This window comes from Rhamphochromis sp. 'chilingali' (assembly GCF_963969265.1).
Source record: "Rhamphochromis sp. 'chilingali' genome assembly, chromosome: 4".
NCBI classification, from domain to species: domain Eukaryota; kingdom Metazoa; phylum Chordata; class Actinopteri; order Cichliformes; family Cichlidae; genus Rhamphochromis; species Rhamphochromis sp. 'chilingali'.
The window spans coordinates 25661102-25681863 of record NC_137948.1 but is presented as its reverse complement, the minus strand read 5'-3'; the positions used below and the strand labels follow the sequence as shown (position 1 = coordinate 25681863).

The following is a 20762-nucleotide window of genomic DNA, read 5'->3' as shown; positions in this document are numbered from 1 at the left end:
ACCAGGGCTCAAATCCACAGCAGAAGCCTTTTTTGTCTTCATGCTGACGGTGACTCTGGTGGCTTACACAGCCACAGCCATGACCATGGCCATCTCAGCTGACCAGAGTGTCGTGGCTCTTGCCAACATCCTCATGACCATCACCTTTGTCTTCATGATGGTAAGAGATACAGCAACCCCATGACCCACATAAATAAGTTGGAAGGGAGAAGGAGTAAAGATGACATCTCCGTTTTTTGTTTTAGGCAACTTTAGGGTTTTTTAAAAAAAAAAGAAATGAGACATTTTAAACAGAAGACTCACTGATGACATAAACTCACTGGTCACTTTAACATCAGATGTGGTTATAAAGGGATGGAGATGGTCGGCTATGCTGGGGTGTGGTCTTATTCAAGGTTTGATGTGTCGTGCATTCAGAGATGCTCTTCTGCACACTTGGACTGTCACGAGTTGGTTGCTGTTGCCTGCTCAGAGCAGTCTGACCATTCTCCTTTTACTTTTGGCATCAACAAAGCATTTTCACCCAGACCTGCCATTCACTGGATATTTTCTCATTTTTTGAGATTGCTGTGTGGGCAAAAATTCACTTCAATCACCTTTCTTTCCCATTCTGATGCTCAGTTTGAACTTCAGCAGGTCTTCTTGACCTTGTGTACTTGCTTAAATGCACCAAGTTGCTACTACGGGGTTGACAAATTAAGTATAAGAACGGCAATGCCTAATGAAGTGGCCAGTAAGTGCATTTTAAATGATTGTTGATTGATTTCTTAATCAATAGCAAAATTTTCCAGAAAACATTGACTATTGAATCTATATCTGACTAAGTCTCTATAAGCAACACAGATATATTATATTATCCGTATATTATAATGAACAATAGACAGTTATTCATCTACGTTTTACTGTCTGATAGTAAAAGCTCCCGTGAGACTATTAACATCCTGCATCTGGACTTTGAAACATTTAGATGTGTTTGTAAGTCGTGTTATGTCAGCTCTACCCTCCAGAAAAAAGACATCTAAACTGACTTTGTGTCTGCTAGATTTTTTCAGGACTCCTGGTGAATCTACCCAGCACCAAAGACTGGTTGGCTTGGCTGAAGTACTTTAGTATTCCTCGTTATGGTCTTGCAGTAAGTCAGCATTAAAGGTTTTGACAGCAGACGATGCAGATATATAGAGAAAGTAGCAGAAACAATTCAAAATTCAGACAGAGGTTATCACCTCAATGAAATACAGTGGGGCAAAAAAGTATTTAGTCAGCCACCGATTGTGCAAGTTCCCCCACCTAAAATGATGACAGAGGTCAGTAATTTGCACCAGAGGTACACTTCAACTGTGAGAGACAGAATGTGAAAAAAAAATCCATGAATTCACATGGTAGGATTTGTAAAGAATTTATTCATAAATCAGGGTGGAAAATAAGTATTTGGTCAACAAAAATACAACTCAATACTTTGTAACATAACCTTTGTTGGCAATAACAGAGGTCAAACGTTTACTATAGGTCTTTACCAGGTTTGCACACACAGTAGTTGGTATTTTGGCCCAGTCCTCCATGCAGATCTTCTCGAGAGCAGTGATGTTTTGGGGCTGTCGCCGAGCAACACGGACTTTCAACTCCCGCCACAGATTTTCTATGGGGTTGAGGTCTGGAGACTGGCTAGGCCACTCCAGGACTTTCAAATGCTTCTTACGGAGCCACTCCTTTGTTGCCCGGGCGGTGTGTTTTGGATCATTGTCATGTTGGAAGACCCAGCCTCGTTTCATCTTCAAAGTTCTCACTGATGGAAGGAGATTTTGGCTCAAAATCTCACGATACATGGCCCCATTCATTCTGTCCTTAACACGGATCAGTCGTCCTGTCCCCTTGGCAGAAAAACAGCCCCATAGCATGATGTTTCCACCCCCATGCTTCACAGTAGGTACGGTGTTCTTGGGATGCAACTCAGTATTCTTCTTCCTCCAAACACGACGAGTTGAGTTTATACCAAAAAGTTCTACTTTGGTTTCATCTGACCACATGACATTCTCCCAATCCTCTGCTGTATCATCCATGTGCTCTCTGGCAAACTTCAGACGGGCCTGGACATGCACTGGCTTAAGCAGCGGAACACGTCTGGCACTGCGGGATTTGATTCCCTGCCGTTGTAGTGTGTTACTGATGGTGACCTTTGTTACTTTGGTCCCAGCTCTCTGCAGGTCATTCACCAGGTCCCCCCGTGTGGTTCTGGGATCTTTGCTCACCGTTCTCATGATCATTTTGACCCCACGGGATGAGATCTTGCGTGGAGCCCCAGATCGAGGGAGATTATCAGTGGTCTTGTATGTCTTCCATTTTCTGATGATTGCTCCCACAGTTGATTTTTTCACACCAAGCTGCTTGCCTATTGTAGATTCACTCTTCCCAGTCTGGTGCAGGTCTACAATACTTTTCCTGGTGTCCTTCGAAAGCTCTTTGGTCTTGGCCATGGCGGAGTTTGGAGTCTGACTGTTTGAGGCTGTGGACAGGTGTCTTTTATACAGATGATGAGTTCAAACAGGTGCCATTCATACAGGTAACGAGTGGGGGACAGAAAAGCTTCTTACAGAAGACGTTACAGGTCTGTGAGAGCCAGAGATTTTCCTTGTTTGAGGTGACCAAATACTTATTTTCCACCCTAATTTACGAATAAATTCTTTACAAATCCTACCATGTGGATTCATGGATTTTTTTTTCACATTCTGTCTCTCACAGTTGAAGTGTACCTCTGGTGCAAATTACTGACCTCTGTCATCATTTTAAGTGGGGGAACTTGCACAATCGGTGGCTGACTAAATACTTTTTTGCCCCACTGTAAATACACATCACAGACAACCTCCTTCACATATATGTTTTAGCAGTTTTAGTTTTAATTGTCTGTAAGTGTGTTTTTATTGAACTGGGGTTGGACCTGAACTGGGCTCTAAACTTGATGTTAGATGGCTGAATGCATAGACTTAAACAGACTTCTCTGATTTTAACTGTTGGGTGTGGCACATTATACCAAACATACATGACCAAGTCGATAGCCTACTGATAATGCGCTTTAAAAACCCCATGTATAGTAACTGTCATGTTTGAAGATGGAGCCAAACTCAAAGGAGAGGATTAAGGCCAACAAACTAGGGACCAACTGACCACAAGCACAGCTAAAGACAGCGTGCAAGAGACAAGAGACTTTAAAAATGAAACAGGAAATTACTTTATATGGCAACATATACGTGAAAAGGGAGTTGAGACCCAAAAGAGAATAGCTACATTACATTTATTGTTTTAAAATGGAACAAATGATCTGCCAAACGCACCATATTGTATTTAAATTGTTCTGCTAAGGATTTACTGCTCTGCCTCACCTGCTGTCTTTGTTCAGGCCTTGAAGATAAACGAATTTGTGGGTCTGAGGTTCTGCGAAGAGGTTGTAATCCGAAACAGCAACATGTCAGCTATGACAGCCAACTGCACTGTGAAAACAGCTGGCCAGACGTGAGTAATTGTTCCAGTTCTGTCTTACTGGTTAACAACATGTTGTATTGTGGCTCTAATATCTGACCAGTTTGAACATGCCTCATTTCAGATGCACAGGAGAGCAGTATCTGGAGTACCTGGGCATAGACTACACCTGCTGGGGTCTGTGGGAGAATCATGTAGCTTTGACTGTTATGATGATCATATTTCTCATCATTGCCTATCTGAAGCTTCGCTTCATCAAGAAATTTACTTAATGCGTTATCTGTTTTTTACTTTAATGTACCAGCACTGATAGATCTTGTGCTCAGAAATAGCACAATTAAAGCTACATTTATATATTGGGGGTTTAGTTTTATTTTACACTGCCCTCATATCTTTAGCATATAATGAAGCGAGAAAGTTAGAGTACAAGTGCAAATACTGAAATAAAAAGCTGAAAGCAGCCGAAAACAGCTAGCTAAACTTTTCTAGAGTTCACGTTTTTACCATTAGTCTCCCTGTAAAGCTCATAAAATCTTATTGTGTGTTGTGTTCAGCTGCTCATTAACCCTTTTACGCATAGTGGTCACTACAGTGGACAGCTATTCAAACACTGTTTTCTTGTATTCATATCAGTGTTGATGGTACACTTGCACATAAACCACTACATTGGACACTGATGTGTCACTCCATACCCTGCCGCTCACTCTAAAGGTGATGTTGTCATGTAAAAAACTATTTGAAAAATACACGTTTAAAAAATGAAGTTCAAAAATCTTTTTTTCATGCCTAAAGATGAATAAAAATACTGATTAAGGTTGTCCTAATCAATCACATGGTAGCAACTCAATGCATTGATGCATGCAGACATGAACAAGATGACCTGCTAAAGTTCAAACAGAGCATCAGAATATAGAGGAAAGGTGATTTAACTTGAACATGAAATGGTTTTTGGTACTAAATGGATTGGTCTGAGTGTTTCTGAAGCTACTGATCTACTGGGATTTTCCCCACACAACTATCTCTAGGGTTTACAGAAAAAAGTCAGAAAAAATAGAAAATATCTATTGAGCAGCAGGTCTCTGGGTGAAAATGCCTTCTTGATCGCAGAGGTCAGACATTCAACAATATCCAACTTGTTAAAATCAAAGTGTACAGAAGAGCATCTGTAAATACATGACAAACCTTGAAGCAGGTGGACTACAGCAGCAGAAGACCACATCACAGCCTACCTGTGTTGCTCACCCTGTCCCTTTTGGATCGCAGTGTATCCATCTTCTGATGGCTGCTTCATGCAGGATAACACACCATATCACAAAACTCAAATCATCTCAAACTGGTTTCTTTAACATGACAGTGAGTTCGCTGTGCTCGAATGACCTCTACAGTCAGCAGTTCTGAATCCAGTACACTATATTTGGGACGTGGTGGAATGGGAGATTGATGTGAGCTGACAAATATGCAGCAGCTGTGTGATGCTATCATGTCAGTATAGACCAAAGTCTGTGAGGAAAATTTCCAGCTCCTTTTTAAATCTCCCCAACAAAGAATTAAAGCAGCTCTGAAGGCAAAAGGGGTCCAACCCAGTACTAGCAACCTAGTGGAGATGCCAGTGTGTGTATTTATTGTGCAGATATAAAAGTACCAGTATACCAAGTGAGCAAGTATGGCTGTTTCCCAAAATATCAAAACCTAGTTGTTGGTTCCTTTGTTTACTGTTATATAAGTTTAGTCTGGATAAAATCTTTGTGGGTATAAAAAATTGTGAGTCCAAAACAAACTAGACAGAATATTTTCAAATTATAGGATAAAATTGTGAATTTTCCAAAGTGAAAAAGTGTAGAAATTAAAAAGTATACTGGCCTCAAAGTAAACTTTCAAAGCTGTTTATTAATATTTACTTCTGCAGCATTTGTCAGTTTGTGACTTTTTCCCAATACCTTTGTAACCCAGTTGTTTTGATTAAAGTTTCCAAATTATACTTATTTAATTGTGCTATTAATTTTTCATAATATAATTAAAAGCTGATCATTTGTAATTGTAGACATTAAAGCATTACATCAAGTGGCTTTATCTGTTTTCCAAAGCAAAAATCTGTAATACATTTATACTCTGTTAGTTTTTTCATACCATGTATAAAGATCTTCATGTAACTTTTGGTCTTGTGTTTTTTTATTATTATTAATGCATTAATTATTATTAATACAGTTATAAACCTTAGTGTAGTTACCACACACCAAAACCATGATATAAATTCTCCTGAAATAAGAAACTTTTTTTTTTTTTTGCGTAACTTTAAATCAGTGTATATGGAAGAATTTGAAGTACAAACCAAATTTTGGTTACTGAAAACCTTAAAATGTGTAAAATATCTTTTAATTTAACATCATTTGCAAATAAATGTCAATGTACTAAAACTGCTGCATCTAAACTTTCTCGTTCTTAGACAAATCCAAAATGACTTTTGGCCTACTTTTCAGTTCACTCCAATTTTATTTATATAGCACCAAATCACAACAACAGTTTTCTCAAAGCGCTTTAATTTGTATGGTAAAGACCTACAAATAATACAAGGAAAAGCCAATAATCACATTACCGTCTATGAGCAAACACTTGGAGACAGTGGAAAAGAAAAACTCCCTTTTAACAGGAAGAAACCTCCAACAGAACCAGTCTCAGGGAAGTTTGTGGGTGCAGTTTATTTTCTGTTCAGATCAGTAGACAGTATGACTATTATTTGATTCTGCTTTGAAATAATGACTCATCTGTAATACTGTATATAATATGTGATTTCTCTCTCTTTTTATATATATGTTTTCTTGTAAAGTGAGATAAAACCAAGTAAAGTCCCCCTGATGTATTTTGATAACACTTTATTTGGCACAACAGATTTTTTTTTTTTTTAAAAAAGGAAAAATAATGCATGGGTTTCCCATGAACACTGGATGCACTCCAAATCGAAGTTTGTTTAAAGTTACAATATGTATCATAAAACGATAAGCTAATTCATTGGAAGGATGAGTAAATGTGACAGGAAGTGCCACGCTTGTACCTACTGCATATTAAAATGATGAAAAAAGTAATCAGCAACATTATTATTCATAGAAAGGGCTTTTGTGTAAATGCTAATAATTGTGCATACAGCGATCGAAAGCATGTAATATTAAAATCATACACTGAATTCTGAATATACTTGCTCGCTGGTACATGCGTGTGTAATACTGTGGTGTAATGATTAAATCCTTCACTGTTCCTCAGCACCTTGTCTGTTTTGTTTACCTTTCGTCATCTGTCAAAATAATACGTGAGACTGAGTAAAGACCCTTTGCATGTGACAGCCTCTCTCTTTCAGTGCATTTGTGTATACCAGGTGAGGTGCATTTGACTTCCTCTCTAATATGTCGAGTAAGTTAAACACCTTCCATGAGCTTTAGCACATTCTGCTGCAAAACAAAGACCCACATATTAAGTTAGGATCCAATAAAGTTTCTTTGCAGAGTTCAGCATGCCAAGTGTTATGACCCAGTGATGTGTTTGTTGGTGTTGTGCCTCCCACCGGAGGATGGTGGCGGTATTTTCCCTTTTTTCTCTCCTAGGAGGTGGACACCTGGGCGTGGCTGCTAGGTATCTGGGTGGAGTCTCTACACACCTTCCGACTGGATAATTGATGGACCACCTCCAGTACTTAACGTCCGGATGACAGTCACCTGGGAGTGCTGTTTGGAACCCCGTTGACTCGGTCACAGAGTTGTGGGTTGTGTCATTGTAGTGCAGGCTGGAGTATTGACGTGTACCTCTAGCCTTGCCATGTAAATAATTGTAAATAAGTTAACCAGTGGCGGTCACTTTTTTTGTTCCTTTGCTGTATAACTTTCACTGTCGCAGCCTAGTAGGCGTGAGAAGCCGTTTTCTTTTGTTGAACAAGTTTTCTCCTGTTTTTCGTTAGATAGTTAGGTAAGTGACTTGTCTTTTGTTTGGGCTTCTTTTTATTTTGGTGTAGGGAAGACTAGGGATTGTTTTATAGGGAGTTTTGTTTATTGTTTTGGCATTGCTCACTGCTGATGAAAATAAATGGCTGCTTAAATACTTAAAAAAGGTGTCGTTGTTGGGGTTTGTGCGTGGGTGGGAAGTGAGTGGGGCAAACTATTTGTTACGTTTATTTACTTGCCGGGACCAGAACGTAACATATTGGGGGCTCGTCTCTTTTGTGTTCTTTTTGTGGCTTTTGGTTGGCGGTTTTTTCTTGTGTGGGGGGGTGTGTGTGTTAGGATGGAGTTTAAGTTGGAGGACTTCACTCTGAGCCCGTCTGCGGAGAAGTTGGACAGGTGTAAAAAGGCTGACCTCTTGCTTGTTGCTGAATTCTTTGATGTGACTGTGCCGTTGACTGCGAAGAAGAAAGAGCTTAGGGAGCTCCTGTGTGTCCAGTTGACGGACAGGGGGTTGTTTGGTGAGCCGGGTCCTGCAGGGGGGGTTGAGCTGGGGGCTGTTGCTGGTGTTTCTGCCCCACTGAAAAATCTCCCTTTTCCGCCTAGCCCTTCTGTGGAGGAGCTGCAGTTAACGCTGCGCATTAAGGAGGTGGAGCTAAAGAAACAGCAGTTGGAGGTGGACGCTATGCACTTGAGGATCAGGGCTCTGGAGGTAGAGAGGGGAGCCTCTGTGTCTGCCAGCCCTCCTGTACCTCGGTTAGCCCCGCAGTCACCATCCCCGCAGGTACCCTCTCCGGAGTCATCATCCCCGCAGGTACCCTCCCCGGAGTCATCATCCCCGCAGTCGCCATCTCCGCAGCCACCGGCCCCGATGCCAGGTGGTGGCTTTGATGTGAGTAAACACATCAAAATGGTGCCGGCGTTTCGGGAAACTGAGGTGGATTCGTATTTCACAGTGTTTGAACGTATCGCAGGTGCGCTGCACTGGCCAAAGGATGTGTGGTCTCTTTTACTCCAATGTAGATTGGTGGGGAAAGCTCAAGAGGTATGCACCGCTCTTTCTCTGGAGGACAGTTTTGACTATGATATGGTGAAGGCTGCTGTCCTACGCGCTTACGAGCTTGTGCCAGAGGCTTACAGGCAGAGATTTAGGGATGGGAAAAAATCCGCCAACCAGACCTATGTGGAGTTTGCCAGAGAAAAGAAAACTCTGTTTGATAAGTGGTGTCATGCTACAGAAGTAAAAACCTTGGAAGACCTGCGTGAGTTGGTGACGTTAGAAGAGTTTAAAAATCAACTACCAGACACTGTGGTAACCTACTTAAACGAACAGAAGGTTACGACTCTCGCCGCTGCTGCTATACGGGCTGATGAGTTTGTGTTGACACACAAAGTGGTGTTTTCGGTTCCTGCTCACAGTTTTCCGTCTTCCAGTAGCCCGCCCAGATGGTCTCCAAGGGGCACCCGCCGTGCCATCCCCTCATCCATTGAGAACCGCGTGTGTTTTTTTTGCCATGAGCAGGGACACCTTATTGCGGTTTGCCCTGCTCTGAAGAGAAAAGAAATGACCAGGCAGGGTACATCTCCTTCCCCAATAAACCTTCTACAGACAAACTCTCCTACTTGGGGGGAGGTGATGGCCCCCGAAAATGATAAAGTAGATAAGGAGTTTAAGCCGTTTGTGTCAAACGGCTTTGTTTCCTTGATAGGAGAAGATCGGCGGACTCCTGTCAGTATTTTGCGAGACACTGGTGCGAAACAGTCGCTCATTCGTGAGGGGGTCTTACCGTTTTCAGCTCAATCCTGTTGTGGGGCGGATGTGTTAGCCTGGGGAGTTAGGATGTGTGTAATACGGGTTCCTTTACACTTGGTGCAGCAGGAGCTCAAGGAGAAGCAGATAGAGAGCGCACTGCTCAAGGCAGAGGAGGATCGAGTTAACCGGGAAAAGCAGCTTGAACAGGAAGAGAGAATGGCCAGGGAGCTGGCCCGCATCAACCACGATAAGCAGAAAGAGGAGAAAATGAGGCAGTATATCAAAGAGAACAGCACGGAGCTTCGAGAGCTGGAGTTGAAGCTGAAGTCTGCGTACCTGAACAAGGACAGAGCCGCACAGATTGCTGAGCAGGAGGCCATGAGGTTTGAGATCCAATATATAAGAGCTTAGAGAATGTTATGGCTGATGCCCTCTCTAGGTCGTAAATCAAACATCTTTGTGTGGGGTTGGATGTTTGATATTTTTTTTTGGGTGGGGGAAACTGTTATGACCCAGTGATGTGTTTGTTGGTGTTGTGCCTCCCACCGGAGGATGGTGGCGGTATTTTCCCTTTTTTCTCTCCTAGGAGGTGGACACCTGGGCGTGGCTGCTAGGTATCTGGGTGGAGTCTCTACACACCTTCCGACTGGATAATTGATGGACCACCTCCAGTACTTAACGTCCGGATGACAGTCACCTGGGAGTGCTGTTTGGAACCCCGTTGACTCGGTCACAGAGTTGTGGGTTGTGTCATTGTAGTGCAGGCTGGAGTATTGACGTGTACCTCTAGCCTTGCCATGTAAATAATTGTAAATAAGTTAACCAGTGGCGGTCACTTTTTTTGTTCCTTTGCTGTATAACTTTCACTGTCGCAGCCTAGTAGGCGTGAGAAGCCGTTTTCTTTTGTTGAACAAGTTTTCTCCTGTTTTTCGTTAGATAGTTAGGTAAGTGACTTGTCTTTTGTTTGGGCTTCTTTTTATTTTGGTGTAGGGAAGACTAGGGATTGTTTTATAGGGAGTTTTGTTTATTGTTTTGGCATTGCTCACTGCTGATGAAAATAAATGGCTGCTTAAATACTTAAAAAAGGTGTCGTTGTTGGGGTTTGTGCGTGGGTGGGAAGTGAGTGGGGCAAACTATTTGTTACGTTTATTTACTTGCCGGGACCAGAACGTAACACAAGTCTTCACACATGGCTGCTCCCATTCACGCCTGTGTCGAGGCCGTCGGTGGACAAGGACGAGGAAGGGCGAGGCCGCGGGCCAACAGGAGTGGCCGGCTGTGGGTGGCTGACCTGTGAGACCATATCATCGGACTCCCAGCGCTCCAGTTCCTCCCTGACGAGCCTTTCCATCTGCTCTCTGTGTGTGTCTGTGTCCCGCCCCAGATGTTCATCCTGACAAACGGAAACAGATTAAATGTCAAACTATGTTAACGTCAGCTCAACCCACACGTATTCATCTCGTGAGTTTATCCAGTTAACTTATAATAACTCATTCTGAGCTTCTTCCTGAATGTAAGGCAAGTATTTAAAAAAAAAAAAAAGACTCTTGCTTAAATCCTAAATGTTCGATAGTGTTCACCACAGTGTTCATCACTGTTCGAGGGAGTGACTGAGAGTGATGAACCAAACAATAAAAAATACCTAAAAACCTCAAAAACTAGAATACAGTTTTAAAACTCAACTGAGGGGAGCTGCAGGGTGCAATTCAGCCATAAGTCAACACTACAAATGACGCATTCAGTCATGTGATAACATTATTAACATAATAACATATTAACACCTCACCTCCATGACTCCATCCAGCAGCCTGCTCACCACGTCTCTTCTTTTAAGATTAGCTCTCTCCATGACTTCCAGCTTGACAATCACTGAATCGATCTTCGACACTATGCTGCCGATAGAGTGCTCCATCCTGTCCACGCGTCTCACCAGCCTGCACAACAAAGAATGATTTTCTCTCTTGTTGTTAAATGTCATATAGCGCTGCAGCTGCTATCACTCAGAACAGCATGAAATACTACGACGTGACACACAATACCCATTTTTGCCTGCCAACATTAGCTGATGAGTTTAGCTGATGACAAAATTAAATCATTATTACATTATCAGTCTTTGTGTACAGCACGTGTTGGCAGATATGCAAAGGGACGATGCTAACACATCTGCAGTAATACAGATGCAGTTTCGCTAATGTCCAGTGCTGCATATACACCGATCGGGCATTTCTTTATCATGGCCCCTGTTAGTGGGTGGGATATATTAGGGAGGAAGTGAACATTTTGTCCTCAGAATTGACGTGTTAGAAGCACAAAAAATAGGCAAGCATAAAGATATGAGTGAGTCTGACAAGGGACAAGCTGGACAAAAACTGCAGCTCTTGTGATGTGTTCCTGGTCTGCAGTGGTCAGTAACTATCAAAAGTGGCCCAATGTGAACCAGTGACAGGATGATAGATGGTAAGGCCAAAATGATGCATGTGGGGAGTGAAGGCTGGCCCGATGCATGTGGTGTGATCTGATCCAGCAGATGAGCTACTATAGCTCAAATTACTGAATAAGTTAATTCCCCAGATCTCAGTCTAATCAAGCATTTGTGGGATGTGCTAGACAAAGTACTCCGATTCATGGAGGCTGCACCTCGTGACTAACAGAACATAACGAATCTGCAGATACCACACCTTTAGGGGTCTATTGGAGTCCATGTCTCAATAGGGGGGAACAATATTAGGCATCTGGTTATTATGTTATGCCTGATTGATATCTATTTATTGTCATCAACCACATAAATTTAATACAGTAGAGTTGTAGTTCACTGACAGACACAGCTACTGTTACGAATAAATATTTAACTTACTATAATAAATACTGACAGTTAACAAATCTGTAATAAATCTGGACCTTAGATCTAAACTTGAACTTGCAGCTTCTTGTTGTTGTTGTTTTAGTTTCTGGAATTGACAATAAACTTCGCCTTTAGTCTGTCCAACACTCTTAGGAAATCTGTCAAGACTATGTGTTCATTAATATAATAAAAATATATTTAAAAAATAATTATTTGTTCCTGGCAAAATGTTTTCATGCTGCGCAAGTTTAACCTATACTTCAGGATGTTCCAATGTTTCACAATCACCAAAAACTGTCATCAATTAGACTTCATTCCATGCTTACATCCAGTTATCACCATGGTCCTTTCTCTACTAACTGAGTCTGCCCAGCAGTTTATTTATTATTATTATTTCTTTAAATATCATTTACTGATAAATCTGAGGAAGGAAAAAAAAAAAACTTCATACACTTGAAACTCCTCATACGAGACACCCCCAGAGCTGCTGCCACGACGTCGAGAGCTGTGACCACTGTCCTCATCGTCGTCCTCCTCTGAGTCATCCTGGGTACGAGGGAAGCTCCGCCCACTGCTGGGTCGAGTCAGCGAACTGCGTTCCAGATCCAAGTCCTCCTAGCGTATGAGCAGAGACACACTGAACATCTGCTGTTGTGGCTGCATTGTTGCACTTATGTGCAGATTGTCTGATCAGTTACTGAAATAACACTCTTTTCTTGTTTTACCAAATGGTAAAAATAAAAGCTTGGGACTTCACTCACTCTCTCTTTCTCCAGGTCATCTCTCATTTGCTGGTGTTCATGCTCTGTCAGCTCCTGATCACCATCCTGATCGTATTTGGCAAAGATGGCCTGAATCTCTGCATCTGTGTGACCCTTTCTGATGAAATTAAGAGACAGTACACACTGAAGACAGGCTGCATGAGTGTTATATTCAACAAACTGAGCACAACAACTCTGAGGGATTTTAGCAGAATTAGAGTTTCCTCACCCTTTTAGATCCTGACGGAGTTCATCAAAGTTCAGTTTCCCCCCAGCTTGACGCAAACCGTCTGAGATGTCATCTACCGCTGTCTTCTTTAGTCTCAGCTTCATCAAAGCTTTGTTACAACTCTGGGGGAAGGAAACCAGAGAAATATTTCAAATTACATTTACAGTAATATAAATGAGTCTCTTCCATAATATACTGACAGCGACATAGGGGGGAAGAAACAAAGTACAAATACTTCGTTACTGTACTTAAGTAGAATTTTCAGGTACCTGTACTTTACTTGAGTAGGTCTTTTTTCTGACAACTTTTTACTTTCACTCCCTACATTTTGAAACAAACACAGTGTGCTGCTAGATGCACTGATCGGGGACCACTTTTAATTTTGTTGTACCTGTGACAATGATAATAAAGTTATTCTGATTCTGATTAAACGTCCAGCAGGGAGAGAAAAGAAAGCGCTAACTTCACTCAAAGATGGAGAAAGATAAGAAAGACAGGAGAGGAAGACGAGGTTGGATTTAAATGTAAGGACTGCTCAGTGGGATATCATAAACTGGAACTTTAAAGCTTACATGTAAATCCTCTTGTTTTAAAATCAAATATCGTGTCTGTCCATGTGACATGTGTTTTCACATTGTTATACATGCTGCAAAAAACAGAGGGAGACTAAATGTGTTGTTTAAAGATTGAATGAAAAGACTCTGCAGTTTAGTGCGGGATAAACAGGTTACTTTGCTGTACTGTGGTGGATTTAAAGGTTCTCCCACCTGCTGAATCCCATTTTAGCCTCTTCCCTACTAATTTTCTAGTTTAGAGGCAAAGTCTCTACAATGGAGGAAACAGAAAATAGTGCTATTTTTTTATACTCTGAGTACCTTTATTAGAAATACAATGTAGAATGAAATAAAGTTTGTATTTCTATGTACTAATATTATTTTATAATTACATTATACATAGGGCGATCGTGGCTCAAGAGTTGGGAGTTCGCCTTGTAATCGGAAGGTTGCCGGTTCGAGCCCCAGCTCGGACAGTCTGTCGTTGTGTCCTTGGGCAAGACACTTCACCTATTGGTGTTGGCCAGAAGGGCTGATGGTGCAATATGGCAGCCTCGGCTACAACTGTAGCTTGCCTCCACCAGTGTGTGAATGGGTGGATGACTGGGTGTGTAAAGCGCTTTGGGGTCCCTAGAGGGGACTAGTAAAAGCGCTATACAAATACAGGCCATTTACCATTAGTATAATACAAGGTTCAGTTAGCTTAGCACAAAAATAACTGGTAGAAAGGTCCTTCAAAGAGCTACTTTGAGTACATTTTAGAGCCTGTACTTTTTTACTTTTACTTGAATAAAGAAGTTGACTCAATGCTTCAACTTTTACTGGAATATTTTTTAATACCCTTTAGTTATACTTAAGTACAGAATGTCTGTACTTCTGCCACCTCTGGACAGCAATAGAAACACATAACTGCAGTCCTACCACTTTTTCTCAGCAAGGAAAGCCTGAAAAACCTCACAAAAAGCAGAAAATACTGCCCACCCAACACTCCACACATGGTTCAGATAGATTCAAGAGAAAAGCATCAGTCTTTTTGTTAAAACTACAAAGCAGAGTTTTTACACTTGAATGCACCACAGCAAGACCTGATGTCTGCCCATTTTCCGCATAACATCATCATTATGAAACTTAATTTCTTGTGACTGGCTGCTCTTTGCATTTCTTTGAAGACAGAAGTTGTGCTTTAAAGCCCCGCCCCCATCTCAGCCACATCCAAATTCACAGCTCTGATGTCTGGAGTTTTTACTTCCCACTAACTGATGAAATGAAAGTCATGGTTCTCCCTATTTATTTAGATACAAGCTTCGACATAACAGCCCAGATTCGTTCCAAGGTGCCTGCTCAGGTGAGAGGACATGGCCTAACTGATCTTTAATATGAGCATCAAACAACATCACAGTAAATATACAACAGACGACAAAGTGTGTCATAATACTTCCCCTGTTAAGATTCAGTCACACCCAAGAAATCACACTTTCAGGTGTACATGCTTATACTTATTATTATTATTATTATCAAAGCCAAAACCAATTTAAAAGAAATCTGCCTTAATAACAAATAACAATGAAATAGAAATGTTGTTCAATACCTTCTTAATAAGGTCTGTCATTTCCATCTCAGACCTCTGTTGGGACATGTCAGCCTTCACCTCAGAGTATGTGTCATTGATAATAGCCAAGAACATGTTCTATGTAAAAAATAAAGAGAGAAAATATTGTAGGATAACTGAGCATTAATTTTAAAACCCAGAACAAAGGTTACTTATTTAACAAATCACGTGGATTCTCTACTTACCATGAGAATAAAGAAAATGAAGAAGACAAAGGTTGTAAAGTATATAGGTCCAACAACTGGATGAGCTTTTTCAATTTCTGAGAAGTTAAAGTCTCCCAAAATGATACGAAACTGGGTAAATCTATGCAAACAAACAAATAAAACATTTTAAACAACAATAGGAAATAACACTGGTTTGAGGTGTTCCTACATTCATTAGCTAAATTTTCAAGGCTCTTACATGCTGGCTTGGAAAGTGCTGAAATCGTTGACTTGAGTTCCAAACACCAAGTAGGCCAGCTGAGCGTAAGCCAAGAAAATGATGAAGAACATGATGGCAAAACCCATGAGGTCCTTGGCACAGCGAGACATGGTGCTGGACAGCTGACTCATGGTCTTATTGAAGTTGATGAACTTAAAAAGCTGAGAGGAAGTGAGACAGTGTTCGCATTAGTCGACTCTGCTGCATTGGTGAATTCCACTAAGTGTTCCTTGAAGGTCTCTTGGATGAATAATGAAGTAAAGGAAGAAGATTTTTTTTTACCTTGACCCAGGAAAAGAAGACAATAACCGCAGCCATGTTGTTAAACTGAACCTGCAGGTTGGCTAAAGGCTCAAAGCTGGGGTGAGCAGTGTGGTTCTCCAACAGGCCTCTCAGCAGGTTTCCAACCATGGCTGTTCTCGTTATGTTCATAATAATAGCAACAATGCTCAACTGAAAGAAACAAACAAGTGAAAGTCTGTGAATATCAAATCAAATCAAATTTGTAATCATCCTAAAATTAACCTTGATGCCCACCGTGACAATAAGAACATCGAGACAGTTCCACAGGCTCTTGAAGTAATGTAGGCGGTGGATGCGGATCTCCAACACTTCCTCCACCACATAATAGAGAATGAATAGGCAGAAAGCCACTTCACACATCCCAACAAAATAGTCCCAGCTGGACACGTATCGTATCAGTCGCACCGTCTGGAACTGCCAAGAGGTCACTACGCCACCAGTAGCAGGGAACTCTGCCAGCAACCTGACAAATGCACCACATTTAGTCAGCTATTGCAACGGTAGCTGGCATTGTTATGTTGTGGAAACAAATCAAACTAAAGTGTGTAAATCAAGAATCTGGCTGATGATAAGTCAGGAAGGAGCATGATTAGGTTTTCTAATCCTCATTAACAATGGAAGGCAAAGTAGATTTAAGTTGGTGAGTATTTTCCTCAGCAACTTCCTTCTTGGATTTAGCCATGTGTATACATCCATACTAGTCACCACCATTGAGGTTCAGCAAAGTAATGTGGATAGGCACCGGGTGATAACCATATGCTACCACACACATTTTAGTTAACAGAATACTAAAAGCTTTTTACTTTTTGTTAAATTCAGTTTAAATTCAAGAATCGAATCCAAAAATAGGCAATTTGACCTAAGGGCATTTTTCACCATTTCTGCTTATAAAGACCTTAAAACTAATAGTCCAGTCATACAAGAGGAAAATCTAAAAAATGATATATTAAAAAGAGGGGTCTATAGTAAATTTATTCTGTGCTGCAATTAAAACTGCAAATTTATTTTTAGATTTACTTTATTTTATTTTCAAATTGTGAATTTTCAGTAGCAAACTCAGGAAACATTAAAATTAGGCATTTTCTTGAAGATATTTGTACCTACGTTTAACTATAATAATGATTTCAAAGTATGTTATCTGTAGTTTTGTTATTTTAGTTTCAGCTCAATAAATCTGTTACAACCCAACATTATAATTTATGACAAGGCTATTGATTCTTACCTGGCGATGCAGAAAAGATTTATGTTGCTGTTGTAGACAGAGAAGTCAAGGAAGACTGCCCTAGTGCCTCTGTCCAGCCACAAGTGATCTTTCAGAACCTGCAGCTGGATGGCTGACTCCTCTTTGGTACGAGACAAGTCTTGGTAATATCCTCCACCTCCATATTTAGACACCTGACCTGAGTAACTGCTGCTATTCATCTCGCTTTCTGGGGTGTACAACCACCTGACAGAGGCCAAGAGAGAAACATACAGGATGTAGATAGTAATATATCTGCATCCCATATGATACATATTTATGTAACCAATTTAAACTCATGAACTTACGCGGTTCCATTCTTGGGACCAAAGGGGGCAGTATCCTCATTGGTCAGGGTGTATAGGTTGTAGCAGTCCTGGACCTCATCCCTCAGATCTTCATGGACAGAGCAGGTCTCATTGTGGACCTTGACCTGTCGGAGGCGCGGCACCCCAAGAAGGAGGTTCTCGTAGTAGATAAGACTCTGATTCTCTGGCAGGCTCTTATTATTGTACCACACCTCCCAGTACATGCCATTGAGGAAAGGTCCCTCTGTGAACTGAGAGTATAGGGCAGACAAAGGCATGAAGAAAGATCTTTAATTCTTGTAATCAAAAGTGTGGTTTATTACTAAGTTTGCACTGATTGAACTGATGGACACCAACTTCACAAGACTAAAACTGCCATGCACTTTTAAAATAAAGAAATAGTTCACAGATGAGATCAACACCACACTCACATGTATTTGATAAATATGAACCGAAAGTTAAAGTTTCTTAGCTTAACACAAACTAAAGATCAAGGTCAAACTTATTTATATAGCACATTTCCAACAGCTCATACTACATATACAAAGTACTATACAAACTAAAGAGCAACTAAACAAGGAAAATGCACGACAATGATGCAATAAAAACAACAACAACAACAACAACAACGAATAAAAACAACAACGATGACTGAAGCTGTTAAACAAATAATATATTTCTGTAACGCACAAATACAACCCCTGGGATAGGACCAAGTCCAGTATGTGTCCTTTTTCATGAGTGGGGACAGTGACCCATTGTGTCAGGTTAAAAGAGTCATTAACATTTAGAAAGTCCTTGACCAGGGATTTAGCATCACAGCAGACATGAATATTAAAATCACCACTATCACCAAATCACCAAAATCAGAAACTTCAAATGCATCTCATCAGTAGGGAGCAAATAAGCATTAGTTGAAAAAGTTGACTTTAAAGTACTCCTTTAAACATGACCTTCCTTTCTTGAGATGTTGTGAAATGATAACAAAACTGCAGAAAAGTAAAAGACATCAACGACAGGATGAATGTTACACTTTACCTTCCAGAAATCCTCCATGGTTGACAGGCTCCTAAAAGTAGAGGGGTCCCCGGCAGACAGCTGCGTGTCCAGGAAAAGCTGAGACATGACTTTGGTGTAATGGTACATATTTACACTCACCATCCCATAGGTCACTGCAGAACAAATCAGGATATGACAGGAAAGAGAAGGAAATTTCTATTAGCACCAGCATCAATGACACAGTTTACATGCACTCTGACTGTGTAAGGACCCTATGAACATTTAAATTCAAAATTAGGCTGAATCTACTTTTAATTTTGTAATGCATTATTATTCTCTGCAGTTTTTCAGTAGTTCTGGAAAATGCCTTTAACAGTCGGGCTCAGGCTGGCAAAATAAGCCTTAATGGTGTCTGCCAGGAAATCATTTCCTGATCCACCCTAAACCACACTTTGGCATTTTTTATTGCAGCAAGAAGAGAGAAGGGAAAACTTTACTATGAGTTCTTTTTATTTTATTTTAACTTTCTTCCCAAACATGCCACTTCTTTTTGCCATTTGAAATTTGTGCTGTTTTTTGAATTTATGCCCGTTGACAAATGCTGAAATTTAGATTTTCTGCCAGACTCATTAAGCTGTGAGTATGGAAAGTAAATTTTCAGCAACAGGACAGATGCCACATTTTAAACAGCTGTCCATGAGTCACTCTCAGTTCAGTCCACAACTGTTATCTGGAGCTTAATTTATGCTATCTATCAGGGGGATCTCCTAAGTATTTCTTAATAATGATCAAAGTAATAAGTCACTTCTGAGGAACTACTCCTAAAGGACACAACAAGACTCGCATGTTTACTTACAGATACAGATGGTGATCAGGAATGCGATATATGTGAGCATCTCCCTCAGTACATTCCTGAGGTATCTTTCTCGACTGCTGTCACTCTCCTCCATCAGCTCTGTGCCCCACAGAACTACAAAGGAAACAGTTAACTATTAACGTGCAACATTTACACAGAGACAAAATGTGCAACTATCTCAGGAAAGTTTAGAAGAGTGACAACACTCGAGGCTTCCATCTTTGCATAAAACCTTATATACATGAGATAAATAAAGGCTATGACACATCAGGACAATATTAGTGCAATTATTGAACTCAGATTTACTGATAACAATAGAGAAGAAAGCGGTGGTCATACAGAATTCAAACATATATGTGATTCCTTACTTTAATGGACGAAAATAAAGTATTGTTTTTTATTATGCGTGCATCGTCTTTATTAACAGTTACAAAGTAAAAACACAAATAACACTTAGTAAAAAAAAAATAGCATGACTGTCAGTGAACCGTACAAGTTTTTTTGGCGTTATTCTTTACAATAAGAATAAAAAATCGTCACCTACTTCTGATTTTCTGGAGTATCTGCTTCAGACAGCTGGGGTGCCCATGCCTGTCTTGCTGCTCCAAAGTCGGGGTTGGATAGAGTCCTCCTCGGGGGATGTTGGTGCTGCTGCCCCCACGGTTGTAGCTACCCAGACCGCTGCTGCTGCAGCTGCTGCCGGAGGTCGTGGACGCCGACCTTCTCCCGGGACTCGCTTGAGGCCAGTCTGCTTCCATGATCTCGTCCTCTGGTTCAAAACCCGGGTTATCCCGGCTCCACGCCTGTCGCGAAGGTGGGGACGGGGTGCCTACGACTCCACCGAGACCCAGGTCTTGATGCTGGATGTTCTCCATCTCTATCCCTTCACTTGAGTCGAGTTTGTTTGCCGACCTAGCAGCCTGGCTCTGAGGCAGCTGCTGGGGTCTGACTCGAGATGAACTCATGGTCCAGCTATTATTATTATTTATTTATGTATTTTATTATTATAATATGGTGCGGGCATGCGAAAAAGCTAAATGTTACCCATAAACAGCAGTGACTGAAGCTTTCAGAGGTGACAAACTAAACTGTTAAACGCCTTAAAAAACAACCAAACAAATAAAGCAGAAAATTAGTCAAATGGCCAATTGAATGAGATCACAAAACCTTGCCGTGTGCGTAAAATTCACGGTAAAGAGATCTCAGTAACGATGTCCTGCTCCTCATAGCTAATGCAGTAGTTTCCACCCTCAACAAACCGTTAGAAACTTCCCGAAAAGTCCCGTGAAAAACGACGTCCGTTTCAAAGTGATGCCTTTAAAGTGGTTAAAGTTGTTAGATAAACAGGTATTTGGACTGAACTGTCCGCTGCATTAAAATGCCGTGTTTACGTGAAAAAAAGAATATAGTTTTCTCATCCCGGGACAGCCATCTTGTTCTTGTTACTCTTCCCCAAAAAACTCCTTGGGTTGGACTCGGGTTACAGTA

General features: G+C 41.0%; 3 protein-coding genes across 6 annotated transcripts in view; 2 read left to right on the top strand and 1 right to left on the bottom strand.

Moving 5' to 3' along the window:
• The window catches only part of abcg2d (ATP binding cassette subfamily G member 2 (JR blood group)), a gene marked incomplete at its 5' end in the record, with an annotated part of 18708 nt that extends 13029 nt beyond the window's left edge, over positions 1 to 5679 (top strand). The window contains 4 exons of the mRNA XM_080879657.1: positions 6 to 160; positions 1043 to 1132; positions 3392 to 3504; positions 3596 to 5679. Coding sequence (XP_080735783.1) covers positions 6 to 160; positions 1043 to 1132; positions 3392 to 3504; positions 3596 to 3743 — 506 coding nt within the window. The 3' untranslated portion in view covers positions 3744 to 5679. The remainder of the gene's footprint in view (positions 1 to 5; positions 161 to 1042; positions 1133 to 3391; positions 3505 to 3595) is intronic.
• pkd2 (polycystic kidney disease 2) overlaps positions 1 to 20762 on the bottom strand; it is a 26763-nt gene extending 6001 nt beyond the window's left edge. For 2 of the 4 annotated variants that reach the window (XR_013971484.1, XM_080880853.1), the window contains exons 1-15: positions 19819 to 20762; positions 19275 to 19388; positions 18458 to 18591; positions 17420 to 17670; positions 17094 to 17318; positions 16106 to 16334; positions 15851 to 16021; positions 15548 to 15729; positions 15328 to 15448; positions 15122 to 15220; positions 12980 to 13101; positions 12751 to 12868; positions 12441 to 12604; positions 10934 to 11081; positions 10302 to 10540 (exon numbers count right to left, since the gene is read on the bottom strand). Coding sequence is in view for 3 of the 4 variants with exons in the window: in XM_080880853.1 (XP_080736979.1) it covers positions 10331 to 10540; positions 10934 to 11081; positions 12441 to 12604; positions 12751 to 12868; positions 12980 to 13101; positions 15122 to 15220; positions 15328 to 15448; positions 15548 to 15729; positions 15851 to 16021; positions 16106 to 16334; positions 17094 to 17318; positions 17420 to 17670; positions 18458 to 18591; positions 19275 to 19388; positions 19819 to 20239 (2709 nt within the window). In the remaining variant the exon portion in view is untranslated. Of the gene's footprint in view, positions 1 to 6058; positions 6983 to 10301; positions 10541 to 10933; positions 11082 to 12440; positions 12605 to 12750; positions 12869 to 12979; positions 13102 to 15121; positions 15221 to 15327; positions 15449 to 15547; positions 15730 to 15850; positions 16022 to 16105; positions 16335 to 17093; positions 17319 to 17419; positions 17671 to 18457; positions 18592 to 19274; positions 19389 to 19818 lie in introns of those variants that run through there. The other 2 variants (XM_080880854.1, XM_080880855.1) reach the window with 2 other exon arrangements.
• On the top strand, positions 6979 to 9562 carry LOC308395845 (uncharacterized protein). The gene is made up of 2 exons (XM_080880856.1): positions 6979 to 8178; positions 8209 to 9562. The coding sequence occupies exons 1-2, from the start codon at positions 7738 to 7740 to the stop codon at positions 9556 to 9558; spliced, it is 1791 nt and encodes a 596-aa protein (XP_080736982.1). The 5' UTR covers positions 6979 to 7737; the 3' UTR covers positions 9559 to 9562.

Coding starts and splice junctions, on each gene's coding strand:
- LOC308395845 (XM_080880856.1), top strand. CDS start 7,738: ATGGAGTTTAAGTTGGAGGACTTCACTCTGAGCCCGTCTGCGGAGAAG. Junction 8,179..8,208: donor CGCAGTCACCATCCCCGCAG/GTACCCTCTCCG, acceptor TCATCCCCGCAG/GTACCCTCCCCGGAGTCATC.